This window comes from Amphiura filiformis, chromosome 14, assembly GCF_039555335.1.
Source record: "Amphiura filiformis chromosome 14, Afil_fr2py, whole genome shotgun sequence".
Taxonomy (NCBI): domain Eukaryota; kingdom Metazoa; phylum Echinodermata; class Ophiuroidea; order Amphilepidida; family Amphiuridae; genus Amphiura; species Amphiura filiformis.
The window spans coordinates 10,811,224-10,835,679 of NC_092641.1; the positions used below are offsets into that span (position 1 = coordinate 10,811,224).

The 24,456-nt window shown below is 35.9% G+C and overlaps 1 protein-coding gene across 1 annotated transcript in view; it reads right to left on the reverse strand.

The window, feature by feature from the left end:
* The window catches only part of LOC140169186 (uncharacterized), a 144,915-nt gene that overhangs the window by 19,965 nt on the left and 100,494 nt on the right, over nt 1–24,456 (reverse strand). Inside the window, exon 13 of the mRNA XM_072192444.1 lies at nt 14,130–14,402. Coding sequence (XP_072048545.1) covers nt 14,130–14,402 — 273 coding nt within the window. The remainder of the gene's footprint in view (nt 1–14,129; nt 14,403–24,456) is intronic.

Below are 24,456 nucleotides of genomic sequence, written 5' to 3' on the forward strand. Positions count from 1 at the left end.
AATTGCCACCCACAAAACACGTTTGTATATGGCACAATACATGTATATCACAACACATTGCAAAAATGTGTTGTTTGCAAGAGATTAGACCCGAAACTCAGAATGGTTACAAGCCGGTAGTTTGATAATTTGGTTTACCCATAGACTCTGAATCTTCAGAGTCTATGGTTTACCTCAAGTTCGGTAGTGATGTCAATGCTTTTTTGTGGTTGCGACGCAAGCGTGCAGACAAAGCCCCTCTGTACACTCAGGGCATTTAAATTTATGTGCGAGATTTGATACTGCGGCGAATGAAATATGTACATCGTACATCACTACCAAACTTGAGATGAACCCACAAATTATAGTCAGAAAACCCAATAGCTTAGATATAAATCATCCCTTACCATAACCCTAAACGTTGCCCTAACTCTAACACAAAACATAACCATAACTCTAATCCTAATGCTTACCCTAACCCCTAACACTAACCTTAACATTAGCCATCCATAATCCCAGTCCTCACATAAAATGCCCTAAACACTGGCCTTTCAGACTGATGACCCTGTTCCCCACAGAATTGCCCTGTTATAAGGGATGGGGTATGAACGTTTGGACAGTATTTATTGTGGGACATTAGAGCACATCAGACATATAGAATTGCATTCTGAATACGAAGAATGTCATTCTGATATCAAATAATTTTGATTTTTTTGAAATTTGCAATGTAATACACATTTTATGGCAAATGATTAAAAATTGATATTTTTGAAAACAGTACTCGAAGTAAACTTTATACATCTGATGATTTATACTTAAAGTGTATGTAGGTGGGATGAAAAGCCGATGATCAATTGAAAATTTTGACCTTTCGTATTAAAGATATGGATATTTTTCCCAAAACACCAAAAAAAATTAGGTCTTTTTGGGAAAAAAATCCATATGAAAGGTCAAAATTTTCAATTGGTCGTCGGCTTTTCCTCCCAGCTACATACACTTGAAGAATATATCATTAGATTTATAAAATTTACTTCGAGGACTGTTATATATCAAAAATGTGAAAAATATCAAATTTAATAATTTGTCATAAAATTTGTATTATATTGTGAATTTCAAAAATGAAAATTATTTGATATCAGAAAGACATTCTTCGTATTCAGAATGCAATTCGATGTCTGATGTGCTCTCATGTCCCACAAAAATACTGTCGAAACGCTAAAAACACTCATTCCAGATCCCTTAACGCTATGGTACATCCGACATGTTGAATTGTCACACATGGAGGGTAAAAAAAAAAGCGCAGTGATATATAGTGCGCTACGCACAGGCACAACGCCTAGACGTTGATCCACAAGCCTCAGTACACTTTACAGTAAAATAGTAAAATAGTGTACCTTGAAATTAAAAGTCATTTTCCATCTTTCAGATTGGGTGTTACATAGGTTTGCGCATGAAACACTTAGCGTGCATTATTGGCGCAATACATATGACACAGAATGTAAGCAAGTACACACTTTAAATTGAAGTTTACCTGGGGCATGGTGAAATAATCCGGTCGTACACTATTTTGCCCTGTTTGAGCGACATGCAAACATGGCGGAGTCTGTACTCTTTTGGTCTAATCTCTTTGGTTATTTGACTGATTGCAGGGTAAGAATGGTTGGTACATAAAGGGGGCAGGTCATTGGGGAAACTCAAGGATGGTTTTTCCAGGTAATGGTACTTAAGCCACTCCCCCCATCCCCAAACCCCAATACATCACTGGTTGAGTGCATTCTGCACTTGGGTTCATGTCAGCCTTTGAGCAAGGCTAAGATCGACTTTTTCTGAGAAGATTTTTGTGCAAGTGGTACAACTTTAAACACTGCACACACCACATTTGTGCAACATAAGGGGGTGTCTGAGGATTGGCAAATTGTTTTGATACCCAAGAGAGCATGACAAATTGCATGAGAATAAGTGTAAAGCTGGAGATTTTGGTGGCTTTGGGGAAAGCTCAGACTGAAGCAAAATGCATAAGGCAGTTCACTATAAATCATGTCTTCATGATTTGTCTATATCTGTGGCTCAAATAGGAAAAGTGATATTTACCAAAGCCTGTAATAGATAGAACCCATCATAGGTTCCAGTCACAGTGTGACCAACGTGTTGTGTCCTTGGGCAAAGCACTTTTCTGTTTACTTCACTTCACCCAGGTGTAAGTGGGTACCTGCTTATGCTGGGAAGGTACACAGACCCATGATGTGTGGGCCCAGGAGGAGTGGTGACCCCCATCCCCCCAACCCAACATCACACATAAAGATGTCAGACACCAAGTCACTTCAAAAGAGAGATAGGTGCTCCAGCTTAGCCTGTAAACATAGACATGAACTTTAACCTTTACCCTTATATAGCTCACATGTCTTATTACCCAAGCTGATATGACATAGACATAGTGTTATATAGGTTGTGCCAACATGACATTGCTGTCTGGCTACATCATTATAGTGTCTTGTTACTGGTATAACAGTTTGTCTTGGAAGTGTATTATCTTGTGCAATGCATTCTACAACAAACTCAGGTAAAGGACAGAGTGCCCATCTGACTTGAATATGTGGTGGTGGGTGGGTGAGGTGCCGATTTTCCAAATGCAGACCTTTTCAAGAGAAATCTTCATTCTGGCCAATAGTAAGCCTTTGCAACTGATTTTTTTTAATGGTGGGGGTGCATGGGGAGGGGGCATCACCCCAACTGCAAGCCCCTTGGCTACGGGCCTGCTCCTCCATAATAATGTGTCTGAATGTCATGTCTGAACACAGCAAAGATTAAGACCCCATATTTAGGTGTAGATGAAGCGAGTGCAGAAAACATTTGCCCAAGTGTTAGAGGGCAACAGCCCAAGTGCTCAAGGCAGTTAAGCGAATGCCCTGGTGCCGTGTTTCATTACCGCTCGACATGCACTGATCAACCACATGATAAGAAGAATCGGGAAGCACCGTAAAAAAACTGGGCAACTGGTGGCAAGAAAGTTTTGCACCACATACGTCAAAGTTCACTTTCCAAAGGGCGAACTGTTGTTACGAAAATCAAAACGACTGTTAAACATATCTACTAAATGACCTCAAAAGGTCAAATTGTCTGTGAAAAATAAAATGCCGAAATTGCTACAGTGACTGTCAGCCTTACGAGTGAAAATAGAGCTTATTTAGCCAGTGTCAACATGGGGTCATCGGTTTGAATATTTTCCTAACATATTGGACTAACTCCACAGCTATATGGTTTTTCACAATGTAACAGTATTGGAAAGAAAACTGAAATTGTTCATCATTTTTCGGCACAAAAATTTTTGGCAAAAAAATGATGTCACAGACATAAACAACAATCTCCTAATTAGCATAATGGTCGCCATTCCTACAGCTAGCTCGTCCTGTGATTGGTCCTTTAGTTATCTAGTTTTTATTCTATATCGCTGCTAGTGCTACACTGCTCCATATGTTGGTGGCTAAAAGCATAGCATTTTCACGTAATCGGACCAGGTTTCACTATTTCTCATTTTTATTTTAGTGGGAAATAATTTGTAATGCACTAAAAACTGAAGCCAGTATACAATGAATGTGCACCACAGGAGACCGACTCATTTATTTTTTGGGGGGCCAATCTTGGTTGCAAGCAATAATATGACATTTTGAAGTGAACATAATTGCAATTTTAAGTTTGCATAAAATCTAAGTACAGAATCACACACACTTTGACCTTTTCAAAGTACATAACAAAGCAGCTAAATGTATCTACCTCTCCACGCCCAAATATTTAGACCTAGTACAATGTATAAATATCAGCGTTCACATACAAGCCAATAAATGTCACCATCCGTATCTGTTACATATATCAACACATAAGTTGTGTATTTATTTAGTGTCGCTGATGAGTATCATGAATGTTGCACAGCGGGGATAAGCCAGGCACTAATAAGTCTGAATAAGAAGAGACTTATGGTCATATGTTTCTTTAACACAAAAACAAATTGCTGAAGATAATGCATAGTACAATTACACATCCCCAGGTACATAAAATAAATGGGGTATTCCAGTTGAAATCCATACCCAATGTGGAAGACATGACCTTAATCTTACACACAGGGAGTATGAATTACAAATGGGGTTACCTGAATGGGTGACTCCATTTGAAATCTACACCCCCTGTGTGGGAGATTAAGGTCGTTTTCCATAGGGGGTATGTATTTTAACTGGAAGAGTCTAATGTGCTACACAGAATGTCAATGATGCATGTAGCATGATCGATCTGTGGCGTGAACTTTGGGTGGTATAATTATAATATATATAATACCATATTTTGTATTGTGATGTTTTAGTGGTATACTACATGTATAGTCAAGCAGTCAAGTTGGCTCAATTGGTAAGGCATTATACTCAGATTGGCATTTGGGTACATCCATATCAAAAGGATGCACTTGTCGGCTGCTACATGTGTCTCTTTTTACATAATTGCTAGGAATAAATGCCAGACTCATCTCAAGTGGAGCTTACTTCAAATTATACCTAAGTCACACAGGTTATTAGGAATATGGCGAACATTCCTAAACAATGTGACTTGAGGTGGTTTGAAGTAATCTCCACTTGAGATGAGTCTTGTATTCATTCCTATCTATTATGTAAAAAGAGACGCATGTAGCAGCAGGAAAGTGCATCATTTTGATATGGATGCACACATTTGGCAGTGTGAGTTCAAGCCCTGTGCAGACCCTGTTTCTACTTGCGATTAATTACTGAGATAACTTCAAATTCCACTGGACACAAACTAATTGATTATTGTCTCAGCTGTCCGTACGAGGATTTAGGGAGCTGATCATGGCTGCGATGGTTTATTGTGGTACATATAGGGTGTGCGCTTCTTAGGTGCAAATCCGTAATTGTTGTTAAATGGTTCATATGATGTGTATTGCTGTGATGTGGCCTGTGGGTGTAATCCTGTGCATAGCACACTATAAATCACTGCATATTTTTCATTGAAATTCCCTACCACTTGTAAATAGGATTAGAGTTTTAGGGTTAACAATAGATTCACGGCAGGGTTAGAGTTTGGATTAGGGTTAGAGTTAGGATTAGGGTTAGAGAAGCCAAGTGCACCTACAACACCACCCACCCTTGTAATGTAATCAGGTAACATGGAATTATCACAAAGAAATCTGCTGACCACTTTTACCCATTATTATGTTTTGATGGATCCAATTAGTAGGTTTTTAGCGGGTTTGCCGTCGGACAAGTTTAGAACTGTCAAGCTTTCGTCAGGAGTAGCTCTGACTTCTTCAGGACAAAGTACCTAAGAATGAGACATGTAGACCACCCCTTGTCTACTGATGACTCTGAAAAGAGCCGTTTGCTGAAGACTGCCCCTTGTCAACAGAAACTAGCAGATCTCGCCTATCTGCTGATTTTGTAAGTTTTGGTGGCTCTGAAAAGAGCCGTTCAATGAAGACTGCCCCTTGTCTACAGAGAACGGCGAACCCGCTAAAAACCTACTAATTGTTATGAATTCCCGTCGTAAAAGCCTATCCCACAATTTGATGGATCCAAGTTGTGATAATATTGGAATCAAAACATAATAATGATAAAATTGGATGCTTTAAGCCCAATATTTGTGGTCTCGCTATGAGTTGTAAAATATTGGACTCGACTACGTCTCATCCAATATTTTTAAACTCATAGCTCGACCAATAAATATGGGCTCAACCGATAAAATTTTATATCAATACACACACCTTATGAACCAATTAACACCAAGCAAGGTTGCAGCTCTCTATACAGATACAGAACTCTAATCACGGCTGTTTGATGTATATAGAATTGGCTTCATTATTAACTAAATGCAAACTATAGATGGCGCTATTTATCCTAAATCATATTTCTTTTTTTGCAAGGGTTAGATGATCAATACCGCCATTAAAACAGTTGGAATAGGTGAAACAAGCAACAAGGACATTTTATAAACATATTTTATCAAACAATAAAAGGAATTATTTGTATTAAAAGCTTGAAAGGGTAATTTCCAGTAATTAAATAGCGCCACCAATTTTGTTATTAACAGATACATTTTATATCCGAAAAAGCTTCAAAATTACTATAAAAGTGAATAATTTTGTAAAAGAGGGGAAATTAAAGTAGAAAACGATTCCAAAGCATCTGTATACATTAGCACGGTATCACTTGTAGCTGTTTAAGCCTAAAATTTGGTTATACATGATGTTTTGTTTGAAAAACTAATAAATGATCCCATCAAACAACCGTGTAATAACTAATAAGCCTACGTAAATAATAACCATCACAGCCAGTATCAGCTCTCCAAGTTTAGCACTGAGTTTTGTAAGGGTAGATCATGACAATTTACCATAAGTTCCATGTCCAGTGAAATTTCAAGCCTTCTCATTTTTTCATGAGACCAGAATTCTGACACTGCAGGAGCATAAACTTGTACTGCAGAAGAATGGCACATTTCAGAGTTTAGCGCCATACTGACTTAACTGAAACAATGATTGCATAAGAGATCATGTGATCTCATATGAGGATATGGAGAGTCAAAAGCTTTTGTCATTTATACATATTAGAGAGCTTTTATAATATTCCTAAATATTTATAGTGCTGTATGGGTTGTCTTAGGCCATGTTCATGTTCAGAATTGTGGCCAGAGGACTCTCATTATACTCCCTATTCAAAAGTGACCAATGATATATTCGAGTACTAATATGCACAGAAAACTATAAAAGCTTTGGACCCCTCCATATCTTCAGATGAAAAAATGTGATCTTATATCATTCAGGTTTCTCAGAAGCCTTCATGGTCTTGTTCAGAATTATATTTGGAGGACTCTCGTAGGTAAATATAGTCTCAAGTAAAAGTGACCAAAATATGATCAAGCACTAATATGTAGAAAGAAAAGGGCAAGGTATACCAAAATGATGTGGGGAAACAAGTAAAATACAGACTAGACGGTAAGCAGAGGGGATAAAAAAACAACTAATGTAGGCACAGAAGTAGGTAAATTTTGATGGCCAAAAATTACCAATTCCAGAGCCCACAGAAGTGTCAGGAAAACAGTACAAACATAAACAGGAACGAGTGATGAAAATCACTGAGCACATCAGCAAACAAACTAAACCAAACAGACAAAAAAATAGTAATAAAAAAAATTACCCACTTTCACTAATATGTACAGAACGGTACAAGTTTGAACCCTCTATCGTCAGATGAGATCATGTGATCTTGTATTATTCAGGGTCCAGAATTCATCATGTTCTTCTTGAGAATTGTGGTCGGAGGACTCACATACATGTAGGTATGACCAAAACACATGATACAAGGCTTACTTGTTGCTACTCACTACAAGGTACAATACAAAATAACAATGTACTGGCCATTTGACTAAATCAACATTTCAAAAGAAATGGCATACCAGATACAAACGAGTGTGACATAAAATTGTAAATTAAAGCATGGAATGAAAAAAGTACAGTACAGAGAGCAAATAAATGAAACTAAATTGCAATGACTGCTCAAAATGAAAACATATCAATAAACAATAAGTCATGATGGCTGGTCTGTGAAAAATGTATGATAAAACTATCTGCACTTGAAGCATACCAGTGATGTGCCCAAAAACATTCAAAACGGGAGGTATACCAGGGAGGGGGGCTGATGAGTAGCTGACAAGTGCCCAAAATAAGCTGATTTTTCATGTTTGTTGAAGTGTGCTGATAATTAGGTCATGCCTAGCTGAAGCGCACATTAAATCACCAGCATTTATTTTTTTATTTTTTTGATAACCTGGAGGCCTAAAGCCCCAAAAGCGACTACCTTGGGTATGCACCAGCATATGTATATCATTGGTAATGCCAACGTGGTGTACTTTAGCTGGTAAAAACATGAACAAATGTTTGCACATTTTCACATAATTTGGTAAACAGAAGATGAGTGGCATTAGAGCTTAATGTTGGGAAGCAAAGGGTATGGAAATTACCAGTGTTGCCAAACTCTTTGGTATCAAGGTGTGACAAAATGGCTTGCCATGCCACAGTGAATGCCTCTTAAGTATCTTTACCAACTCCAGTAAAAGTACCCAATACCAGATATTTAGGTAGTTAGATTTGAATTTTGAACCTAAATCACCCAACTGGAAAGAAGAGCACTTGCTTGACTTAATAAATGGTCACAAAACCCAGCATTATTGCAGTTTGAAACTAACCTCTAAAACTGCTAAAAAATTTGACAACATAAAAACGTAAATACATCAGAATTACTGCTTTCGTCTGAAACTTGCAAAAGTATCCCAATTTTTGGCAAACAATTTTTTGGAGACGGGGCAAGCGATCTTCTGCACCTAAATGATGGTGTTGGCATCACTGATTACCAGTAATAGATTTATAGTATACATAGGTAACATACAGGGTAATAATCACTCAACAAATTGTACATGGGTTTACAATCAGATAGGGAAACTGCTTACAACATTGAACAAGCAAGATAGCTGTCCACTTAAAAAAGAAATAGAAACGCCTCACAAAAAGAGTGTCCAATTAATAAAGTAATAGAAACACCTAACAAAAAGAAACTAGTGCCCTCTATTGGTGGCTCTCAAAAGAGCCATTTATTTGCATTGTGTTGTGACTACTGAAGAAATGAAAAGGTTCCTTTAAGGGGGTACTAAACCCCTGCCCAATTTTTTGCCTATTTTTGCATTTTTCTCAAAAAATTATAGCACATTGGGGACAAGTAAGATATGTATATTATAGGGGCAAGGACTACAACTACTGCACTGGAAATTTTATTTCAGCTCAGACAACAGTTGTGGAGTAACAGTCAAAAATGAGGGAAACCAATATTTGATCAATAAATCAATAACTACTTTCTTTGAGTTGCTGAATTTTCAGTACAGTAGTTGTAGTCCTTGCCCCTATAATATACATATCTTACTTTTCACCAATGTGCTATGTTTGACAAAAATGCAAAAATTGGCACAAAATTGGCCAGGGGTGTAGTACCCCCTTAAACACAAAGTAAAAAAATAATCAGCAGAAAAGAACTGATCTTGAAAAACAACTCTCTGAATATTATTCTCAATTTCTTTGTTTTTACAAAATGACAAAATTAATTATGGTTTCTTTTACCATTGAAATTCATCAGATTTGTTTTGTGTGTGTTTAATGCATGAACGTATTTGTTTTCACCTACAAACGTGGACTTTGAGTCCACACTTACGTAGGGAAAAACTACGCATAGCCAACCGTGGATTTCCACGGTCGTAAGACAGCGGCAGAGGGTGCTATACAGCATAACTTTGCATATGGTGTAGGGTCCTCAATCATAGGTGTAATACCAGGTTGACGGTTAGCGGTGAAATATCATGTATGTCTGTGTGTGGGACCCACACTGTGGGTACACAGTTTCACTGTTAACAACCACAAACACAAAACAGGTCCACACGTACGGTTGTCGGTGAAAATGTGTAGGTGTGTGCAAGTATGTGGGTGTGCAGTGGTGGCGCTATGGGGGGGGGGCATGGGGGAATATGCCCCCCCCCAGACAGAAGCTCTCTCCCAATTGCCCCCGAAAAAAAATTGAAAAGAGGGGTGAAAAGTAACTTTTTAGCCAAAATTAGGTGAAAATTCTCCCCAGTTGGAGGTTCTGCCCCCCTTTTGCCCCCTCCTCCCGAAAAAATTTCTCTGGTGCCGCCACTGTGGGTGTGTGCATAAGTGTGTGCCTTTATATCCACATTCAAACTGTGGAGTTGTGCATATTATACACACAAACCAACAGTTAAGCTATCTCCAACCGTGGAGCTCCACGGTTGAAGACAACTTCAAAAATGGTGTCTTTGGTATAACACCCTTATTTTGTGATATGAAGACCTCAACAGTAAGTCGATATAAATTTATGTGTGTAAACTCCATTAGAATGTGGGTGTATGAAACGCCATGATTGAAAAGTCATACACAATTGGGGTGTTTATGAATGCATGTGTATGTATGCACATGAGTGGAATCACAAGCATTATTAATGTTAAGCAACAGATAGACAACAAAATAAATGATTATGAAAGCAAATAAGTAAGAGAAATGAAACTATAATTTGGTATTTAACTGACCTTCTACTATAAACAATGGAATAGTCGTGCCTATAAAACAGTGCGTATATGGTAAAGAAAACAAACAAACATCAAGAAAGTCAGACAAACACGGTACATTAACAGATTACATACAACAGGCCTTGTCTTTTGAGGTGAGTGAGAGCAATCACTCGCCTAAAATGAAGCTGAGGAGAGCTTTTTATCACTCTCCTACATTTGGTAAAATAATAATACAAGTGATTAAAATCACTCACCTACAGCTCACCTGCCAAATCAGTTGAGGAGAGTGATTTGTCACTCACCAGCAATTTTCAAAAGATGAGGCCTGATACAACACATAATGTACCTGTTTTCTCAAAGTGTGTTTGGTGTGTTTTTCATCTGGGCCATATGACTCTTTTTCGTGGGATCTATTATGGGAAGGGAGTGCAGGGACTGCCATTTGAGGAGGGAGAGCAATCACTCTCTACTGCTCTCCTTAAATCTTATATAGGAGAGTGATTTTTAGCTCAACTTAGTTGACCATTCTCTATTTACATTCTCTTGTAAATTACTATATATAAACAGCTCTCCTTGAAGGCTCCAGAAGAGTTATTTACTGCTCTCCTGCAAATTCCGAAAGATATACCAGGGGTACCCAATTAAGTTTGCTTTGGGTAGGGATGTGCCTCCAGAAGCCTGGCAGTAGGACTATACCAATTTGTTGTCAAAATAGGCCCAGATTTTGGACTCATTAATTCACAGAAATTGAGCCAATTTCAAGAAAATTTTGGATATTTATTTAGACTTTTGATAGAAAATTAATTTGTACAGGTGCATTAGAAAAAGGGTGGGGGGGGGGGTAGGGGGTAGCCTAGACAGCTGTCATTTGAAACATTCTATGGGGGCACTTATTAGGGGATGGGCCCACATTAAGGTGAATATGGTAATCCCCATAGACAATAAATGTACAAACCATTCACCAACAGGCAAAGTCCAACATCATCTGTTTATGAGGCCCAATCATTCCATGAAGCATGTGCACAAAAATGCTATTCCCATTCTGCTCCTGTTACAGCATTTTTGTTTTCGAAAAATCGGACCTCGTGAATATGCAAGAATTCTCAGTATACAAAGCACTGGGACTTAGCTTGTTGGTGAATGGTCTATATATTTCTTGTCTATGATAATTACATACCTATATCGGGAATGTTTGGCATTATATGTGAAGTATGTGAGGTTTCATATGGACATAGGACATTGCAGTGCTATAACAAATGCTAAACACTCTTTGAAATTACAGGTAACTTGACTTTGACAATTTAAAAAAAAATCTTAAACTACACATTATCTACATATACACAGACAACATCGGGGATTAACAACTGTTAATGCATTACAAGATACGGTATCTAAAACTAGTACTACAAGATGCGATGGGGAAACACAATCTATGCAAAACAATTTGCAAAACTCATCATAACTGTACATGTACCTCAGTAAAAAGAATATCACAAATAACAATGTATACTAGGAATTGAATGAACACAGCTTTCAACAGCCTACACGATCCAACTGCGATCGTATTTGTACATCACGCAGTCCTTATGGTCAACTTGATTGTTGAAATTGCCCTTCACTTTGGCTATAATGTCATGTTTATACATTGGAAATTGCACATATGATTTAGTGTTTATAAATACATGTTACAAGAAGTTTTGCAAGCATGGAATAACAGGTGCATAGCAAGCTATAAGCATTCATTAACTGGTGATACAAGCACATGCAATGGTCAGAGGGAAGGAAGGAAAGAAGGAAGGAAGGAAGGAATTAAGGAAGGAAGAAAGGGAAGGAGGAAGGAGAAAGGAAGGAAGGGAAGAAGGAAAGAAGATATGGAAGGAGGAAGGAAGGAAGATATGGAAGGAAGCTAGGGAAGGAAGGATGGAAGGAACGGAGGAAGAAAGGAAGGGAGGGAGGAAGGACAGAAAGGAATGAAGCTATGGAAGAAGGAAGGAATGATGGAAGGAAGGAAGGAAGGAAGGAAGGAAGGAAGGAAGGAAGGAAGAAGTTTTATAGCAATGAAGAATTGAGGTATCAGATGCATATACAGTAAAGGTAGGATTCTAGGTCTCACAGGCCTATGCCATTGATGCTTACAATGGTACCATATCTATAGGATCAGGCAGGTTGCATTAATTATGCTTTTTCTTGCATCAATGTGCTTTTTTTTATGCCCACGTTGCTTCTATATTGTATTCTAATTTATTCCAAAGTAATGTTCCCTCTATATTTGGTAAGTAAACACAGCCAAAATAAAAAGTCTCCACTAGTTCCATCCTCATTTAATCAGAGTCTGATGAGTTTATGGCAAAATAATTTATATAATAATTTTCTTTACACAATTTGGTATCAACCTTCGAAGGAAAGTGTATAGAAAATTATTATATAAATTATTTTGCCATAAACTCATCAGACTCTCGATTAAATGGGGATGGAACTAGTGGAGACTTTTTATTTTGGCTGTGTTTATTTAGATTTTGTGTCAAGATAGATCCTCTATTGAAAGTAAGGTGCATATAAATACAGGGTGTGTATGCAAGTGTTACTTGATAACGTATCAAAAGTGGACTTTTCCTCATTTTGAAATGCTCCTTACGAAAGATCAACTTCAGACCCATAGCTAAGGGTACACGGCCTAACTATGTTTTTAAAATGTACCAAAAAAGGTCCAAATTATTAAGTAAAATTAACAAAGGGGCCATTTTTTGCATGTAAGCAAAAAAGGCCCACTTTTTGGAAAGTCTGCAACCATCACCGACAAAAAATCCATTTCAATTTCAACAACATAATTTTCAATGTCACACGACCCAGAAGGAATAGCAGAAACCATGTCATACTTCAGAATTTACAAACAGGACTTATAATGGGAACATAATTAATTTCGTCGTAGGGCAGGAAGAAAAAACCTCCTATTTGTTTGTGGCACCTGAACATGTTTAAAACAAAACTGCCAACCGGTTACATAGGAGGTTTTGCTTTAAACATGTTCAGGGGCCAATGACACATAGGAGGTTTTCCTGCCCTACGACAAATCTAACCACAAAATACTTTCATGACTTCTTTCACTTTACTAAGTTCACGAGTGGGAACTTGCTAAAATCTACTACACCACCATTGATAAGGAGAACCATAATACCAGCTAGAATACATTCTATGACAAAATGGTATTTCAGTTTTTATATTCAACAAATATAGACCAAAATAACATTATTATTCAAACTGATTCTCATCTGAATTTAATGTGAGTTTTGATATCATTTGAATGTATGGTTAAAACAGTCTGACCAATTGAATCCAAGCAAAACAAATACAATTAGAATATATTGTCAGACAATTTTTCCGCTTCAAAAGATGTTGCCTTTTCAGTTCTCCATGTGGGTGTCGACTTCAGGTGACAAGTTTAAAAAATTTTAATTAAAAAATTTCAGCATTGTTAATTTTCATGACCATATTTGGAATCTGCATGAAAAATGCATTAAAATGAGTACAAACATGCCTAGTATTGGCTCAGAAGCTCTTGAGATAGCTCTTGATATTTTAAGAAAATATCTTAAAACTTTGACTTTTTATGTTGAAGGCTATGGCTTGCACGCAGAGCATTAATACATGTAGATTGTTTATGCAACATGTATTGCTTTTGTAGACCAAGTTATTATAATGTAAAGTGTTTTATTTATCATCTGCCAAGATGCCTCTGCATCTTTAGCGTGCAAGCCATAGCCTTTAACATGTTTGTACTCATTTTGATGCATTTTTCATTCAGATTCAAAATTTATATGATCATGACAATGTACAATGCTGAAATTTTTTGACTCGCATGGAGAGTAAAAACTCTTATTTCATCTTGATGCAGTCACCCTATGTGCTTTACATTTGCTTGATTTCTGATTGACAGACAATATCCATACATAAAACATCTATACCAAACAAAAGCAAATAGCAGAAATTACAGGTGAAAAAAATGAGAAAAAAAAATGTGCACAATTAATGATTACCTGCTTGATGGACATCTCCGTTATATCCGAAACTTGGGCCTGGACTTGGGGTTCCGTCGCTATAGTTGATGCTTCCACCTAGTCCGGAATTTGGCGTATCGGGCGAGTAACCTCCATTGGGTCCGTATCCGGCACTAGGTCCATACCCGGTGGGGGAGATATTTTGATCTGTGGTAGTAGTAGTTTCATCATTAGGATCCATTATTAGTGTGGTAGCAGCATGCTGGGGCTCTGGCAGAGTAGAGGAGCTTGTCACCACGCGGGTTGGCACGTCTAGAGGGGGCAGGTCAAAGGTTAGAGTTCAACGTGGAACTAAGTGCAAAAAAATTCTGCTGGTTAATCGCAACCCTTATTATGGCATATGGGAATTTTTTTTAGTTTTGGGAATTGAAAGGAAATATTATTAATGAAAGAAGAGACAATTCTAACTATTATGAACTATTCAGCAGATGAGGTTTAGCTGCAAGTTTGAAAGAGAGCACTTTGAAATCACAAAACCTAAAACGAATAATGGATGTCCAAACTAATCTAAAAGCCCATTAGATAATTAATTAAGAACTATACATTTAATTTTTCTATATAGTCACTTCAGATATACACCTGTTTTTAATTAATTTGGAGCATTTTTTGAACAATTATCAGCCCCTTTTTTTAGTTAGAGGATCAGGATTCTTATAATTATGCATCTTTTTTTTAAAAGTATTTTAGCCAACTTTATATGAGGTAACAAACTTGGATCATTCAAAAACAAGAAACACATTTTGCCAAATTTACAAAAAAAATTACAAAACAGACTACATGGCATAAAATGTGTAATAAGCCCATAGATAACAATCTCAGGACATTATAGAGAATTTAGCATAAAAAACTCATCAGTCTTGTTTGCTTGAATCTATGTTATCCAATACAAAATATATTTCCAAAGATTTATTTTAAAAAGGACAAGTAAAGGAATTGCCATAATTATAATCGGTCATTTTGGATGTGACAATGCCAGTTTAGGGTTGAATGTTAATTAGAGCTAATCGGCTAATTAAAAACCACTCTGTCATAAAGACATGCGTAACAACATATACACACCTTGCAAACCATTGTAAATAAACAGTCATGAACATGATATGAATATTAATTTGATGTATCCCAGCATCACTAAATGAGGTCAAAGGTCATGAGCACGAGGCAAAGGTCAACAAAAGATAAATACCATGAGGAGTACTCAAGTTTGGTTTGGGTAGGGATATATCTCCAAGAGTCTCAAACAGGAATTATATTTATATATAAAAAAAACAATTCCATACTAAAAGCCTAAATTTGGGACCAAATTGAACTCAAAAGTTGACAAATTTTCTGAATTTTGTTAGATGTTTTTAGAAATTTTTCACCAAAGGTAGGACCAATAACATGAGCAGAAATATGTATAAGATAAACAGGAGTATAGGATGTAGGCTGATTTGTGAATGTGACCAACCTTTTACATTTGACTTTTGTATAGACAATGTGTCTTATAAAGGTTAATGGATACAAGGATGAGGGCTGTCATGGCTTAGGTGCTATATCTCTTTCAACACCACTGGAGTTCACGCATCGCACATCCAGGTAATGTTTGCAACATTTCAACACAATGAGGCCTGCATATCACTAGGATCCACAACATGCTCATCTATCAGGACACATTTCTTAAACCCCAATACAGTTGCACATTCATTGAATGACCTTTGAAAATTTGGGTACACAAACTCATACTCTGCAACTTGAGGTCAAATTTTGCTCTGTGATTGTTTAATTGAGGTTATTGAACTATGGCATTGGGATGAGGCTATTGTGGTCCATAGTGTATCTTCCATGATACTCACTGATACACCAGGGGCCCTGAATGATTTAATAGGGGTTTCGATCCTACATCAATCCTAAGATCATAGTATGGCTTTGTGAAACAGGCTCCAGGTAGGGAGAAGCATAATGGGCTATTCCAGTTGAAATCCATTATACCCCCTGGAAGACATCTGAGATGAATTTTCATCTCAGAAGACATGACCTTTGCTTAATCATCCATACAGGGAGTGTGAATTTCAAATGAGGTTAACTTGAAAAGGTGACTTCATTTGATATCTACACTCCCTGTGTGGGAGATTAAGGTCATGTCTTCCATAGGTGTATGGATATTAACTGGAATAGCCCCAATGACTACAAATTTCCTAAAAACTGGCATCTCTTTCAACATTGTCTGGGTTTGAAGCCAAATTTAGTGCTTGCTTTACCAGTATCAGCCAATACCCTTTGAATGGAGAGAGAGACACAGTGTATAGCACACTGCTTCATTGCACAATGTATTAATGCTGCCGGATATGAACCTTTGGGATATTGCGTCAAGCCTCCGCTCATGATGAACTTTTTAATCTTTAAACCAAAATTCTGCTGACAGTTACCTCTTATTTATTGATGCTGGCATACATGCTTATCAATCTTACTGAATTATTATGTATTATGTACAATAGTATTATACAAATTGTTAAATGAGTTTATGTTTCCATAAAAAAGTCTTCTTATGAACAAACATTTTAATTTCAATACTTAACATAAAAAAACTCACTATAATCTAACATAGCGTTTTCAAAGGGCAAAGTACAGTGTGTATTGTGCAAAGTATCTTGGAAATTGGTGTGAAACGGCAATAAGATGAATCTTGCCGTCATCCCCTAAAATGTGGTTTATTCTGTATTCAGTTACATGATAAAGATTTAGGGGATTAGGGTTAGGTTCCAAGTAGCTGCTGTGTAAAGGGACAATATCATTCAATAGCTCCTGCTTTATTTCAATGGCCAATTCCTGTTGAAATCCATACACCCTCTATGGAAGTCATGACATTTATCTCCCACACAGTGGGTATAGATTTTAAATGGAATTACCCAATTCAGGTAACCACATTTGAAATCCACACCCCCTGTGTGGGATATTAAGGTTATATCTTCCATAGGGGTATGTATTTCAACTGGAATGGCCCAATATGTGCATCCCAATGTACAGGACAACAACACATTTTGTCGTTGGGCAAGAAAAACCTTTTATGTGTCATTGGCCCCTGAAAATGTTTAAAGCAAAACCCCTTATGTAACTGGTTAGCAGTTTTGCTTTAAACATGTTCAGGTTTTTCCTGCCCAATGACAATTTGTACAAAAAAGAAGGCCAGATTTCTCCCTTTGTTATGCAAGCTGAAAGAAAGATGATATTAGGCACAATATTTACAGACAATGGATGCTGACATGTTTGGGGCTATTCCACTTGAAACCCACACTCCCCCTGTAGAAGATTTAGCTATAGTTTTCCACCAAGTGAGTATGGGTTTCAAATAGAATAGACATTTGGGTAACTTCCATTTGAAATACTCACTCCAGATGTGAAAGATATTGGTAAGGCCATACAGAGGGAGTATATGTTTCAATTCCATTTGAAAAACATACTCCCTCTGTAGAAGGCTTTTATTACATCTTCCAAAGGGGTATTGGCAGATTTTAAATTGAATAGACCCTAGAGTTATTGTTTCCTAGTACCATTGCAAAGGCAAAGTTAATAAATGGTCTATTGTTTTGGATCCCCTTGTTAAGAGGCATTATCTGTTATTTTGGAGAATTTTTTTAAAATGTTTGCCACGGTCAAAAAATGGATTTCCTTTAAACTTTCATATTTGATGCACCTTGACCTGAAACAAACACACATGAAATAAATTTGGGGAAAATATCCCCGTTGCCATGGTAACAGCCAAATTTTCATTTTAGACCTATTTTCACAATTTTTGCATTTTTCAGCAGTCAATTTGTCAAGTTTTGAAGCCAGTATTACTAATATACACAATATATGTATACTGTTTTCTTTATAAGGTATGAATAGGTCAAACCTTAGATGCCGCATTGAAAGTATAAAAATAATCACCAGATGTCAGGGTGGGTTATACCATTTATTTGAAATAGGGTGTTTTTCAATTTTTTCAAAGTATGAAAATATACCAACTTTGTATAGCTCATAAACCATATGGTAGTGCTCGATTTCAACATCGACCACAGCATGTTGAGATGATACATTGATCTTATGAAAAAGTTACATTTGAGCTTGGGGAAAACACATCTGTATATACAGTGTTGCCAGACATTTTCCTATTTTTTGAAATTCAACACAAATCTCACCTTAAGTTAAATGATGTGAAAATGAAACATCATTCTTTGAAGGAACATTTATTAGAAAGAGAGTTTTTATTCATATCAAATTTGATCAGTTATAATGGTCAGTGTTGTTCTAAACCACATGGGTGTTGCCATAATTGGGGTTTTATTGTGATTTGTGGATATTTTCAACTTTTTAAAAGTCATAAAAATACCTATAATAAAGAAAGAAACATCGACCTCGTCTTGTTGAGATGATACATTGGCCTTATGAAAAAGTTATTTTGATCGGGGGGTAAAAAATCAAATTATTAAATGTTTCCGGATATTTTCCCATTTTTCAAAATTCAACACAAGTCTCTCGGCCAGTAAGTTAAAAGATATGAAAATGAAACTTCACCTTCATATGGAACATATCTTTTTAGAAAGAAAGTTAATTTCATATTCAATTTGATCATCTGGGATGGTCAGTGTTATTCTAAGCCATATGGGTGTTGCCATAGCTGGCGTTTAATATGACAATATTTAGATATTTTCAGCTTTTTACAAGTCTTAAAAATAGTACACACCTTTAAAGTTATTGTGGAAGGAACGCAATATTAAGGTTAAAAATGAACCTAAGAACACTTAGTATGTGAATTTAAATTTTAAATTTGAGTTCGGAAAATATTTCCTTCTATACAGTATTGCCAGATATTATCACATAATTCAAAATTCAACGTATGTTGAGCTTTTTTCAGCTTTTTTTCAACCTTTTCAGCTATTTTTCAGTCTTAAAAATGCCAAAATACAATGGCATGCATTCCTAAAATAAAGATGTGAAAATGAAACATCGACCTCATCATGTTGAGATGATACATCGGTCTTATGAAACATTTACATTTGAGCTTGGGGAAAAACATCTGTTTATACAGTGTTGCCAGATATTTTCCTATTTTTTCAAAATTCAGCACTAGTTTATTAGAAAGAAATTTACTTTCATATTAAATTTGATCAGTTGTATAAATGGTCAGTGTTGTTCGAACCACATGGGTGTTGCCATAATTAGGGTTAAATAGCGAGATGTGGTTATTTTGAACTTAAAGTTTTAAAAATACCAAAATACCATGGTATGCATTCCTTTCACCATGTTGAAATGATACATACTTGGTCTTATGAAAAATGTACACTTAAGCTTGGGGAAAACATATGTTTATACAGTGTTGCCAGATATTTTCCTATTTTTGAAATTTAACACAAGTCTCACCTAAATGATGCGAAAATGAAACTTCACCTTCACAAGGAAAGTTTATTAAAATGAAATTTACTTTCATATTAAATTTGATCAGTTGTATAAATGGTCAGTGTTGTTCCAAACCACATGGGTGTTGCCATAATTAGGGTTTAATAGTGAGATGTCGATATTTTTATAAGTAATACTGGGTTCAAATAGCGGCGTTTTCACATATTTTTGTGGACCTGATAGCACATCAGACATATTGAAATGTGCGATATAATACAAATTTTATGGCAAATGATTAAAAATTGATATTTTGAAATTTAACAGATCTCAAAAAGTAAATTGTATAAATCTAGTGATATGTACTTAAAGTGTATGTAGCTGGAATGAAAAGCCGTCCATATGAAAATTTGACCTTTCGTATTGAAGATATAGATTTTTTCACCATAACACCTAAGGTCTTTTGGGGGAAAATCTATATCTTCACTATGAAAGGTCAAATTTTTCAATTAACATTAATTAATTGATTAGTGGTCGGCTTTTCATCCCAGCTACATACACTTTAAGTACACATCATTAGATTTATTAAATTAACTGTAATATGTCAAAAATAAAAAAATCAATATGCATAATTTACCCTAAAATTTTTATTGTATCCCGAATTTAAAAAAATCACAATTATTTTATATCAGAAGGACATTCCTCGTATTCAAAATGCAATTTGATATGTCTGATGTGCTCTCAGGTCCGACAAAAATACTGTGCAAAGGTGGGTGACCAACCCTTAAAATACAACACAGAAAACATCAAACATGTATACTTTAAAATATACATAAAAGCCATAATGTTTTTACCAATATACACATACTAGCTAGGCTAAAATAAATTAAAATAACATAAGATTGTTACATTGCAAAAAGATGCATATAAGAGTAAGATAATGTTTAAATTACACCTACCCCATATTATTAAAGCACACATCCCAACTATACTTGCAAAAAAGATGGGGAAGAAATGGGCAAAAAACTATATAGATCCAGCAAATGTCTCGAAAGATATGAGAATAGTCAAAGACAATAACGCACAGAACCTTTTGACAGCCAGACAAATTAATGTCCAGTTACCTTACCCGAGAGGAGCTCGCAGGAGAGTCGAAAGTATGAAGAAGAAATGACCATTGAAATGTTGCATGATATTGTTGCTAATTTTCTGTCATTCAAGCATCCCCTGCTCATTGATGACATGAATTTAGAATTTAAAATTAAGCTTTCAAGACTGAAGGAGATTTATATGAACACTTTTGCAGATACTTGTAGGGTTAAAGCAAAATAAAAAATCACCAAATGTTGATAAAAGTTGTCTGAGGAAATATCCGTTTCAAGTAGAAAAAGAGGACTACTGGGCACAGTATACCTATGACATGACCCGGAGGGGTTCTCCCTAGTTAAAGGTATACGGGATGTGCCACGGTTTTGGAGGTACCTTAGCAATTTTGGTATGTCGATTGGTGGGTTTGCAGTGGAGACAATACACCAAATTGGGTGCATTAAGGCAAAAGTGCCCATAAAAGCGCCAAATTAGGACAAATTTGTGTGCTTTTTGGGTGTTTTTTGTGAAAAATTGGAATACTATAGCTGTAACTTTAATAAGGTGTCATTGTAAAATTGAAAATGTATCCACATTTCACTATTAACTCCATTTATAGTGGCATCATCCATGTGGTTTATTCATGGCAGCGATTTAAACAATATAAATCCTAAAGTGAGACATACGTTGAATTTTGAATATATGTGATAATAACTGGCAATACTGTATAGAAGGAAATATTTTCCGAACTCAAATTTAAAGTTTAAATTCACATACTAAGTGTTCTTAGGGTAATTTTTAACCTTAATATTGCGTTCATTCCACAATAATTTTAAGGATGTGTACTATTTTTAAGACTTGTAAAAAGCTGGAAATATCTAAATTGTCATATTAAACGCCAGCTATGGCAACACCCATATGGCTTAGAAATAACACTGACCATCCCAGATGATCAAATTGAATATGAAATTAACTTTATTTCTAAAAGATATGTTCCGTATGCAGGTGAAGTTTCATTTTCATATCTTTTAACTTAGGGCGAGACTTGTGTTGAATTTTGAAAAAATAGGAAAATATCTGGCAACACTGTATAAACTGATGTTTTACCCCCCCATCAAAATAAGTTTTTCATATATATCATCTCAAAATGACGAGGTCGGTGTTTCTTTCTTTATTATAGAAATGCAATTTGGTATTTTTATGACTTGTAAAAAGTTGAAAATATCCACACCTCACAATTAAACCCCAATTATGGCAACACCCATGTGGTTTATCTGGCAACACTGTATAAACTGATGTCTTACCCCGCCCCCAGATCAAAATAAGTTTTTCATAAGGCCAATATATAATCTCAACATGACGAGGTCGATGTTTCTTTCTTTATTATAGAAATGCATTTTGGTATTTTTATGACTTGTAAAAAGTTGAAAATATCCACAAATCACAATTAAACCCTAATTATGGCATCACCCATGTGGTTTAGAACAACACTGACCATTATAACTGATCAAATTTGATATGAATAAAACTCTCTTTCTAATAAATGTTCCTTGAAAGGATGATGTTTCATTTTCACATCATTTAACTTAAGGTGAGATTTGTGTTGAATTTCCACAAATAGGAAAATGTCTGGCAACACTGTATATACAGATGTATGTTCCCCAAGCTCGAATGTAACTTTTCATAAGACCACTGTATCATCTCAACATGCTGTGGTCGATGTTGAAATCGGAACACTACCATATGGTTTATGAGCTATACAAAGTTGGTATATTTTCATACTTTGAAAAAATTGAAAAACACCCCTATTTCAAATAAATGGTATAACCCACCCTGACATCTGGTGATTATTTTTATACTTTCATTGCGGCATCTAAGGTTTGACCTATTCATACCTTATAAAGAAAAAATCATATTTATATTGTGTATATTAGTAACACTGGCTTCAAAACTTGACAATTTGACTGCTGAAAAATGCAAAAATTGTGAAAATAGGCCTAAAATTGAAATTTGCCTGTTACCATGGCAACGGGGATATTTTTCCGAAATTTATACCATGTGTGTTAGTTTGAGGTCAAGGTCCATCGAATATGAAAGTATAAAGAAAATCTATTTTTGACCGTGGCAATTATATTCTCAAAAATAACAGATAGTTCCTCTTAAAGCCACAAAATAAGCACTTGATTTAACCGTATAATATGATTCATCTGACTTGTAATAGGTTTTTATATGACAGTTTGGTAAATGTTGTTGATGTGATTATTACATACATGAATAAATAAAAACAAAATGGTGCATATTTTTGTATCCAGTTGTGTGATGATGTATGCTTTTGTCATTATTAGTGCTGGGACACCAGAACCAAATGGCACAAAAAAAAACCCAAAAAACTTACAGACTTATTTAAGAGATTGCAAAAAGACACCAAAAACTATGTATACATAGGACCTTCATAGGCGAGTGTGATGTGTACCGTGATCTTAGAAACACACAAGACAACATGTACGACATTATGTGCTGTACTGATCACTAATGCACATTATGTAATACAACAATAGAGAGATTGCGATGTCCTTTACGTCATGCTCCTTATGATGGGAATCCAAAGGCAGATGTCTATCGAAGGTTCCATATACATATGTGACCATCCAGCACAACTGAGCCCTGAAACGCCAATCATCATTTTTAAGATATTTAACCACAATATTCTGCTTGAAATTAGCTTTAAAATGATGTATATCACGTCTATAGTACTTGACATTTAAGTAGTGAAAAATCAATAAAACAGTCAATAAATCCTTTGTTTCCTATTGTTTATTGTGAAGTTCATTGGAGCATATCTCAATAGTGGCACTGGTGACATCCGGGCTGGACCTGCTACAACGAAATGAGTGTAAAGTCGCATGTTGGTAATTTCGAAACATCCTAGCTGACTGAGTTGATGTTCTTTGTTTGCCACGCACCTGTACAAACCAGTATGATGTCCTTCATGAATGGCCCATAGTGGCCCCATTCACAAAGGACATACATACATATTTCTGGCTTGAACAAGTGCATGTGAAACAAAGAACACCAACACAGTAGCCAGGGAGCATTTTGAAACTACCAACTTGTGACTTTACGCTCATTTCGTGGTAGCAGGTCACATCTGCCTGTCCCACTGTAAGGTGCATGGCGTAAAGGACATTGTAATCTGTCTAAAAAAGTGTGTCAATCTTTCAAGTTGGGAGTCATTTAGTTATTCTGGAGGAGATTCACTGGGTTTGTAGAAATGCTAATATATGAAAACCATCTTGTCAAAGCCATTCAATAAGCACTGACCCGACATTTTTGCCATCTTGGACGATAGCCATCATAGTGGACAATCCAACTTTATAGGGCAACTGGAAAGGAGTTGGATCGTTCACTACTCCAAAAAATGGCTATCGTTCAAGTTGTCCGAAACTTTCAGGTCAGTGCTATTATTTAGTGGCTTTGACAAAATGAGAATCATATATTAATAATCATTAATTATTGTTTCACATTCAAAAATATACACATTTTGGATCTCTGAACTTGGATTGATTCTGAAGTTTATTAGTATATTTGCCTGATGGGCATTCCTTAACTAATTCTTGGTCTTTTTAATATTTATGAACTCAGTTCCTCCATCATCAGAAAATTGATCAACGGAATTATACTTTTAAAAAATTACATGTAAATATTTTTTGATGAAGAATAACATCTTAACAAAGATGCAAACCAAAGAATGGAAGCCATCCTAAGTTTTTATGATAATTATTACAAATTACAAACTATACCACAAAATAAAAAACTTTGGCACTAGGCATAGATACTGAATGGCATACAAATGCAAATTTGAGTGTAT